At 47.5% G+C, this 10047-nt stretch overlaps 1 protein-coding gene and 1 long non-coding RNA gene across 2 annotated transcripts in view; both read right to left on the bottom strand.

Moving 5' to 3' along the window:
- The window catches only part of tcf7l1b (transcription factor 7 like 1b), a 43911-nt gene extending 34247 nt beyond the window's left edge, over positions 1 to 9664 (bottom strand). The window contains exons 1-3 of the mRNA XM_053624095.1: positions 8507 to 9664; positions 8179 to 8251; positions 7923 to 8053 (exon numbers count right to left, since the gene is read on the bottom strand). Of these exons, the coding sequence (XP_053480070.1) occupies positions 7923 to 8053; positions 8179 to 8251; positions 8507 to 8692 (390 nt within the window). The 5' untranslated portion in view covers positions 8693 to 9664. The remainder of the gene's footprint in view (positions 1 to 7922; positions 8054 to 8178; positions 8252 to 8506) is intronic.
- On the bottom strand, positions 530 to 7900 carry LOC128607354 (uncharacterized). Its single transcript, XR_008385851.1, has 2 exons — positions 1036 to 7900; positions 530 to 945 (listed from the first exon to the last, which is right to left on the bottom strand). It is a non-coding gene; the product is annotated as an uncharacterized LOC128607354 (long non-coding RNA).
- Positions 9665 to 10047: the final 383 nt, after the last annotated feature.

Below are 10047 nucleotides of genomic sequence, written 5' to 3'. Positions count from 1 at the left end.
CGCGCGCTCTCTCTCTCTCTCTCTCTCTCTCTCGCCCCCTCCCCCACCCATTCGGAACAATCCGGTTTTATTAGCCTGGAGTCTAGCACTTAGTGCCCTGGTTTTTAAGAGCCTAGATGCCTCTACACGTGAAATAAAACCCTGGACTCAGAGCGAGGGGCCACACGTCATCCCCTGAGGCCCTCGCTGCAGCTGAGGAGGAGGAGGAGAAGCTTTTGGGGAAGAAGGATGGGGGTGGGGTACACAGGGCGTGCGCTATCAATCAGGTTTGAGAGGTCTTATCGGCCCCGGAGAGGCGGAGATGGAGCTCCCCCTTGGACCTCCTGGTCCCTGGCGTCTGGGGCCGACGGGCGCTGATATCTACGAGAGCGGAGGCAGAGTGGACACACGATCCGTGCCAAAACACACACACACACACACACACACAATCCTATAGGCTTATATAGGACTCGCACTCTGGGCCAGTTGGTGTCCGTATCACGTATACGTTATAATAAGAACGCGGACATAATAAGAACGTGTGTGTGTGGGGGGGGGGGTTCCAGAGGCACAAATACGGCATTCGCTTTTGGGAGCAAGTTTAGCCGTCAGGTAATATCCGGCGCTCTGGTTCAGGAAGTGACGAGCGTGATGGATTAAAATTAAAAACAACAACAACAACAACAAGCACCACACACACTTGTCATTAGATATTCGTATCCTCCCAAAAGAGGAGTCCCAAAAGCGCTCGCTTTTTCTATCGCCGACCAAAACACCCGCCTCGGATTAATAAATTGATGAGTAAATAAATTTACACACGTTCTCTTCTTCAAGCACTTCAAAGGATGTGACAGGAGTGAGAGAGAGAGTGAGGGAGAGAGAGAGAGAGAGAGAGAGAGAGAGAGAGAGAGAGAGAGAGAGGCCGAATCCCTCCTGAAGGGCCGTGCAGGACTAGAAACGGAATATCTAATGGAAGAGAGGGGAAACGCAGAGATAAAGGCGGCTGCGGTGTTTTTCTGGGGCAAACCTAAACAGTAATATAGAAAAAAAAACTACCTCCAGTAACTCTTTCCCCCTCCTCACACCGTCCTCGTGCAAAAACCAGGCTGGGAAACGGTTCTGGATTTGGACCGTTGGCGCTTACATCCAGTACCATCACTTGAAGCCCAGCAGGGCAGCGCCGCCGAGGAACAGGACAACGACTCTGGGACTTCTCCCGTCCTCCGAGCCGAGTCAGACGCCGTTGCAGACTAAACACGGTGCCCGGCGTTCCCACTGAGCCGCGTTTGTTTGCGAGTGCGAGCGCCAGCGTGCTAAAGCCTCCGTTACGCACGTCCACACGATGGAGAAACGGCCACGGGGGACAGAGACGACCCGACGCGAGGGGACCGACCGCCTTGTTTCGGTCCGTGTAAACAAAGCAAACGAGTTGCGTTCCTACAGACGAACCCCCCAATCCGATTGGCCAGAAGCTGCCGAGCCACTTTCTAGAACATGTCGCAGGTTTGTGTTGGAATACCGTCATCGTTGCCATAGTAACGGCTTACACAGTGACCCAGCACAATAAAACGCTCGTGGAAACGCTTTGGTAAGCATGTTTTCAGAAACCGTTTGTTCGTAAGTGACGACAGGAACTACCATCTAGTTCGAACAACGCTCGATGTAACAATAAATGGATAAAAAGTATTTTTAATTGTAATCCTTAGCGAGCTGACGTGGTATAATAAACCGGGGTTGGGGGGGGGGGGGGGTCTGAGACGTGCTGCTGTGGGAAAATGACTCACTTCATCACATGGTTGATTATCTTCCTATAACGGCACACCCGGACGCGTCCGACTCCTCAAACAGTCGCTAGTTATTCTCCGAACACGGATGAGTCTGGACTAATCTCGTCTTCTCCATTAACCGGCCCTCTGTAAGCTCACACGCTCGGTCTCTGGCTCTTCTTTTATTTTTAAACAAATACACAGAATCTCTCTACGTCTTCTTACGATCCCAGTATTAAGGTAAAGTCTACAGCGTAAACAGAGTTAAGCCCGGGTGAACAAAACACTGAGGATAGCGAACGAGTGAGTCACTCTGGGCGGGTCTTGGAATGTTGCGTCGCTTCCACTTCTTAAATCTCAACGCTAAAGGGAAAGAAAAAAAAAAAATAAAACAAGAAGTATCAAAAGGATCCCATTATGATAATAACGAGCTTGGGGAAAGAAGAAAAGAAAAGAAAAAAAAAAAGAAAGAAAGAAACCCGACAGGCTTCATTTCCGAGCTCCAAACGTCGGTGAAAGGAGATTAATTGGTTCAGCTAACGTTAACGCACAAGCAAATTTTTTAACAAGGATCGGTCCAGTTTGTTCAGCGCCGTCGCTTCTAGAAAGACGACAAGCTCGTCCACCGAGACGCGAACAAGATGGACGACGGCGGGGGCGGCGTTAAGGAGGGGCTCAAAACCCGTCGTATTTGACCCGCTTCATACGTTTGTGTTTACGAAGCCGAGTCGTATTTGTGCACGAGCGTGCACGTGGAAACGCCACCGTGCTCTTTACAGCGCTTTACGATAAAAGGTGCTCTGAAGCGCCTCGTGCTCTGGGCGATAGGAGAGGTTACGGGAGAATAATGGCCTTTTTCTTTTAACGCCTCAATATTTACATTCCCGCTCAAACTCCCACAGGTATTCCAAAACTCTGACACACCGCAGCCTTTCGCTAGTTTTCCCCCCTCCCTCCCTCTCGCTCCCTCTCTCTCTCGCTGAAAACATCTCTCTGAGCTAGACTGTTTTGAGATGGTGAAAACAAGATGTGAAGCTCTTTGTGTTTTTTCGAAAACATCGACATAGGAGCATCGTCGTAAGGGACGTTTTCGGTTTACATACTGCGTCGGAAATGGCGCGTGACCTTTTGAGTTTAACCCTGAAAACGCCAACACGTGCGCAGAAACCAAGAACCTGTAGAAAAGATGCTCTCTTTTATCCCTATTACAACAATAAAGATATATAAACAGATATAGTTGCTTCCCAAATACTGGATATCCCGGATACAGTCATCGTGTTTAATCTGTACTTCTGTGTATCTGCATTCAAATTCATGCTAAAAATGCCCGTGGTGTGTAAACAGTAGTGTTAGAATGAGTCTAGTTTTGCTTTCCAGGTGCAATCAAAACGATTCGCCCCCCGTTTAGGTTTAGTGTCGATATGTACAGACTTTCAGCTGTTTGCGACGAACAAATCAAACAAAAGCAATTGAACGAACGGACGGACGAACGGGTTTCTCCAAATTGAACTGAAAACGCAACGAGTATTAATTCCTCCAGTTTCAAATCTATTCACCCCCTTCATGGCGAGCATCTTTAGTACTCAGTAGAGCTCCTTTTGCTGTTATGACCCGCTGCAAACGAGATGCAGAGCCTCTGCAGCGTAACTGAGGAATCTTCTCCCGTTCCTCATGAGCAGCGGCCTCCAGGTCAGTGATATTCTCGGGTTTGCGTGCTGCGACCGCCTTCTTCAAATCCCACCAGAGATTTTCTATGGGGTTCAAGTCAGGTGACTGTGACGGCCCTGTAGAATCTTCCAGGATTCTTCTGCAACCAAGCCTTGGTGGAATTTGAGGTACGCTTGGGATCGTTGTCCTGTTGGAAGGTCCGATGACGCCCGAGCTTCAGCTTCCTCACAGACGGCGTGATGTTTTCTCCGAGGATTTCCTGATGCTTCACTGAATCCGTCTCGCCTTCCACACGCTGCAGGTTTCCAGTGCCAGAGGATGCAGAGCAGCCCCAGAGCGTCACCGAGCCTCCACCATGCTCGACTGTGGACAGAGTGTTCTTTCTTCATTCTTCTTCCTCCAGACGTACCGCTGATCCATCGTGCTGAAAAGTTCCAGTGTTGTTTCATCGCTCCACAGAACAGAATCCCAAAACTCCTGTGGATTATTGATATGATTTTGAGCTGATTTTCTTGTGCTTTCGGGTCAGTAGCGGTGAACGTCTTGGAGTTCTGGCATGGAAACCTTCTGCGTTTAGTACGCGCCTTACTGTGCTCACTGAAACCTCAGCGTCTGTTACACCGAGTCTCGCTGCAGGTCTTTTACAGTCACTCGAGGGTTTTTCACAACCTGCCTTCTCACAAATCTGCTCGCAGCCGTCGATATCTTCCTTTTTCTGCCCTGTCCAGGTATTTCATAATTTTCTGCCCCTAGCCAGTTCAGGTATTTGATGTGTTCCAGCTCGTGCACACCTGCTGCGACTAACGAAGCCCCTGCATCAGGTGTGCTTGAGACGACACCTGTTCTGCATATATGTGCTGTCGTGAGGGATTCTATTCAGGCGGGTGAATAATTCTGAAACTGGAGAAATCATTATAAGTCGCGTTTTCAGTTGAATTTGGGGAAACCGCTTGAAGCGTTCGTCGTGTCGAACTATCTCAACCGCTTTTGTTTGACTTGTTCATCGCAACCAGCTGAAAATCTGAACATTTTAACAATAAACCCGATTTGCACTGGGGGTCCAATCATTTTGACTGCACTTGTTTATTTTACTCCGTAAGCAACACCTCCTCACAGTTCATTTGGACATCAGACGCGATATCGCTGTCGGCGGCGGCCATATCGGTTTAATTCGTTTCCTGCTCCGAGCCCCTCCTCTTCCTTTCCTCGATACACCGCGAAACGCAAACGAGGATTTCTCGACACGACCACGACACGCGCTCTTCTCCTATACACTTGAGATTCGCGCCGCTTATAAACGCGCCCGAAAAGCCGAGCTGCCCTCGGCCTCGGGGTTTAAATATAAATAAATAAATATAAATCCCTGCCCGTCAGCCGTCGCAAATCTCGGCCTGGCGTCTCGGAATGGTCTGTGAGAACAGCATGAGCACTTACTCGCATTCCAGATGAAGAGGAGGGGGGGAGGGACGCAGAACGGGCTAAATGCTTATCCTCCTGGCAAACAGGATGTGTATTTGTACGGTAGTTTCAAATCTAAAAATACATTTTTATTTAAAAAAAAAAAAAAAAAGGTTCACGTTTGTGGAGGCGGTGGGGGAGGGGGTCGGGGGCGGATAATTACGATGCGGACAGACGCAGGACCTCCTCCGGTTTGTTTGTAAAGGTCCTGGTGGGATTTTGACAGCTGCATGTGTGTCGGTGTGCGCGACGGAAATCGGCTTAAGGTCGGTGTGTAAATATGTAAAGAATGCCGGCCGCTCGAGCGTCTGAGTCACGGCTCAGACGGGGAAAGGTGTCGATTGACAGGCTGAGCTCGTCTGCCTCGTCCCCCCTGACTCACACCTTGAGCTAAATCTGATAAAGTTCACACGCAAAAGTCTTGGCGCTAACTCGATTTGGTTATCTGACTTCTTACAGCGAACGCGATGGCCCGAACCCTTTAACAGGGAACGAAAAGGAAACGTTAAGAAAAATAAACGAACGACTTAAAAACAACAAACGGACGACCTTGCGAGTTGAAACGAAACCGCCGTAACGTCTCATCGGACTTCACAGACGTGTCTAATGGCTATGCAAAACCGCATCGACAAACACTATTTCAGGGAGAGGAAAAAAGAAAACAAATAAAGCTAAACCTCATTTTCATATAAAGTTTGCGAAAGCAAGAGGTGTTAGCGGAGTATGGAAACGGAGGACGGAGAGAAGGAGGGAGAAGAGGTGCGGGTAGAGATTACGGGAAAAAAAAAAAAAAAAAGCCTTGTATACGCTAAGAAACAAAAGAGGATCTCTGTAAAGGTATGCACCTAGCGCGTAAGGAGAGGCCATTACGCTAATGAGGGCCTACGGAGAGGCGCAATGAAGCCATCAAGCACCCCCTCTGAATAACAATGCTGGCCTAACGCCTCGGTAATTGAATGGAGAGGACTGAGAGAGGGAAGGAGAGGGAGAGGGGGGATGAGTGAGGAGAGAACAGAACAGGAGAAGGAGTTTGGCAAAGAGAAGAAGAAGACGAAATGGGGGGGGGGGGCGGTGTAGTTGTGCTACTTTTCAGTCAAATGCTTGGCTGCTTCCAATCAAAACGCATTTGGGATTCAGGGCGAGGAGAGGGATTTGCGGGTTTGGAATAAATAGTGGCGTAACCCAGAGATTTAGAAAGAAAATGGTTTGCAGTTTATACGTTTATAAAGAAAAGGGGAAGGAAAAAAAAAAAAAAAAGAAAAAGAAAAGAAGGCTTCACTTTTGCCGAGGCCTAAACTTTTTCTTTCTCCTGACATGAATGCCCGCTGAGTTCTTTAGCGAGCGATGCTGAAAGAAGCCAGTGCACGAGCTTAAAAAAGGGCTGGTCAACTTTCCCAGAACACGACGCTAAACTCGAACAAATGAGGCATCTGAGGTTTCACAAACATCCAGAACCTGACACCTCGCGCAAGACAAAAACAACCACACACACACACACACACACACACACACACACACACACACACACACACACACACACACACACAACGTTGGCAACAGAAAAAAATCTGGATTTCGGATTCCCGCCCTTTGCCCACCATTTCAGAACAAAACAAAAAATACCTAAAGGATTTAATATAACAGAAGTCGTGGGCGGGGCTAACGCCAAAATTTCTCACTTACATATATGGCTACGTACACTGCACCACACACAACATTTTTAAAAGCATTTCACGAGACTCCACTTTGAATCCCAAGTTCGTGGGCACGGCTGTTGCAGAAATTCACCGTTTGTCTCGCGCTTTCCTTTAATTTAAACGACGTTCGGGAAAAATAAGCAAACCCGGGAATCGGCGCGTGCTCATTACGGCGTTAGTTCCATCCCCGAGGCATTTCGCACACAAGCACGAGGATGACGGCCGAGCAAGAGACACACCGAGACCGAGACTGACACCAGCACAGTGGGGACCGTCACGGCATCCCGTCTCTAAAATCACTCCGGATATAAAACCTCAAGTCATAACGAACTCTCTCTCACACACACACCAAGTAAATAAGTTCAGGTGGATTATTTTGTTTGTTTGCTTGCACCTCAACAAGACCTGAGCCTTATTCAGACTGGATTAGGTTTACTAACGCACATCTAATTATTAGTGGAGGATCTCTGGGATTTCACTCGTCAAGATTTTATTAAACAAACTACGCAAGAAGGCGCCTCTGGATAGAGTACGCCACTGTTTCTATAAAGAAATAACCCCGGGATATACAGATCTATTATATACACATCCTGACTGAACTGACATGTCCGTAAAGATTGCATTATATCTCCTGTGGGAAAAGAGATGTAGTGCTTTCGCTTCGGTATGAAGACACGCTTTCTCCAAAACGACAACAATATTCTTTCGTTTTTTTTTATTTTTTATCTTTTTACCCGTAGAACAAAAATTCACACGTTTAAAAGGACGTGTCGCTGACGAGGACACGCTCCCAAAGGTTTCACATACGCTGTACAGTTTTACAGCACACACACACCGTTTACATACATGTCGCGGTCACGTGACCTACGAACGATGGGTTTGTTCGGCCATGACCCTGATAACGAACGGGCCATTCTTACAAAGCTTTGTAATCAGTTTGTATTGCAAAAAAATGTAACAAAAAAAAAAAGGCACACACACGGTGCGCACCGTGGCGCCGCCGGGAGCTGGAGACGACCCCTGGAGCGCCTTATAAACTGAACTCGTTTCGTACAGATGTTGGGAAAATACAACTGGCTGCGTTGTGCGACGTCGTTAAAAACCTTGTGCCGAGTCCTCACGGGTGCACTTTACTCTCCGTATGAAGTTCAGAGAGAACCAATAATAATAATAATAAAAAATTATAAAACATGACTAATGGTGTAACCGTAACACGGGCCATTAGAAGTGTGTGCTGTGCGCTCATTAAAAGTGCACAGTGATGACATGAGTGGTGTTGAACACACACACACACACACACACACACACAGAGAGAGAGAGAGATAGAGAGTGAGTGTGTAAGGGGGGTACTCACAGTCCTGGCTGTAGGAGACAGAGCCCCGTTGGGTAAATACGGGCTGGCCAGATCCGGGAACATGATTAACGGGTAACCCGGGTAGTGCGGGCTCTTAAACAGTCCTCCTCCATCTTGTTGTCTCCTCAGCGCTTTGTAAGAGGGGAAATGAAGACCGAGAAAGAGAGACACACACACACACACAGAGAGAGAGAGAATTAGAGCCAAATGGCGGCATGGGGCAAAAATCTCACACTACCCCTGAATGAAAACTTACCTTCAGTAAAACATTCTCGGGCTTTCTCATAACTTTCAGCGTCGGAACGAGGTTGAGGGCGTCTCTCTGTCGGCTGGAAAACACACCACACACACACTTCCATCACAATTACACCTAGTCCAATTAAAAACCCGTCCCGAGAACGAAACCCATACTAGCGTACTAAGGTTAGAACAGGAGCGGCTGTGGGTCACCATGGAAACGCGGGAACTGGCGTACTAGCGCACTACGTCACATTAGTACACAGGTTTTCTGACAGTACAGCGTTAACGCTTTTAGGCTCGTTTTCTTTTGTACGCGTTTTAATTCCCTGACGTCTCGGACTGACCTCCGAATCCGACGAGCTGCTGTTGTTCTCCGACTCGTTCACCAGCGATGACTTGACGTCGTCCAGGTCCCTGTCTGCGGACACGCTCTCGGCCGTTTTCTCCTCCTGCTCGCCCTCGTCCTTAAACGAGATCATTTCGTCGTTCGCCCCGAGCTCGTCTCCTCCGCCTCCGTTCAGCTGCGGCATGTCGGCTCTGGATGTTTGCGGTAAAATCCCCCAAAAAAACAAAAGAAAGAAAGAAAGAAAGAAAAGTAGTGCGGTTTCGTGGACTGGATTTTAAAAACAACAAAGTGTTAGCTCAGTTCTCGCGACGCATCGAGGGTGAAAAAGTTTTTTTTCTTCTTCTTTTAAAGAAACAAACATGAAAATAAACAACAGTATTTCAGTAGTAATCCTCAAGAGCGAAATCCAGCTTGTCCATGACTACGTTGTGAAATCCGGCTCCTTGGAAACACTTTAAAAAAACATTTAGAAGTGTTGTAAGAGTCGAGTAAAACTTCTTGGCTGTGATGGAGGAGTCGAATGAGGGAGTCGAGTGAGTCAGTGAGCGAAGCCTCGTTCTGCTTTCGAGAACAAAAGCGCCACAAAAACCCGCACAAAAAAACTTCGAAAGCGCTTTAAATTCGCTTCCTACAATCCAAACTCGACTTCCGAGCGCAACAAGTCGACACTTTGAGCGTTTTTTCTTCTCCTCCTCCCGACTCTCCGTGTGTGTGTGTGTGTGTGTGTGTATGTTAGCCTCACTCGGCTTCCACAAGGAACCTGTGGAGATTAGCTAGCTGCTGCTGCAGAGGAGGGGGGAAAAGTTTCAACGGTCACGTCGCGTTCTCTTTCGCGAGACTGTTTTTTTAAACCCAAAAAAAAAATGTGAGCGCGCGACGGAGGGGAAAAAAATATGGCTTCTGTGGAATAAAAAAAGAGAGAGAGAGAAAAATATCGCCAGTTCGTTTTTGGTGGTTTTTTTTTTGTTGTTGTTGTTAAATCCCTTCCGCAGGCACGACGCGGCGTCTCGGCTGTGTTGAAAAGAAAAAGAAAAAGAAGCCTGTTTTGTATAAGGCGAGAAGAGGAGAGCGATCTGTCCGCTCGCGTGCACGCTGAGCTGCTGGTCGGGGCAGTGCGCGCGGAGCGCAGCGCGTTTAGAAACGCGGAGCAGAGGAGGAGCCGGCGCTGAAAAACGACACGCGCGTTCGATTCGCGGGAAGGAATCGACGGAGGAGTCGTTTGGAATCGATTCGCGCGCGCTCCCGACTCATGTCCATAATTGTTGTCTTGTGTTTTTTAAATGATTTTTTTTTACAACACTCTTTAAGACAATTTATCACAGTTAAAGTTCAAACTTATATATTTAAAAAAAAATTTATATTATTATTATTTACAGATTTCTGCTAGCGTTGATCTGTTCATGAGTCGTGTCAACTGCGTAGCGTTTAAAGAAAAAAGTCGAATAAAAATACTAATAAATGTAATTAAGGGTTTATTTTTAGTCATACAAATTCTTAATAAAGAAATGTTCCCCCCCGCCTGAACACTTTTGAGGAAAA

This window comes from Ictalurus furcatus, chromosome 5, assembly GCF_023375685.1.
Source record: "Ictalurus furcatus strain D&B chromosome 5, Billie_1.0, whole genome shotgun sequence".
NCBI lineage: Eukaryota > Metazoa > Chordata > Actinopteri > Siluriformes > Ictaluridae > Ictalurus > Ictalurus furcatus.
The sequence above is the reverse complement of the archived record's forward strand: the minus strand, read 5'-3'. Positions and strand labels throughout refer to the sequence as shown.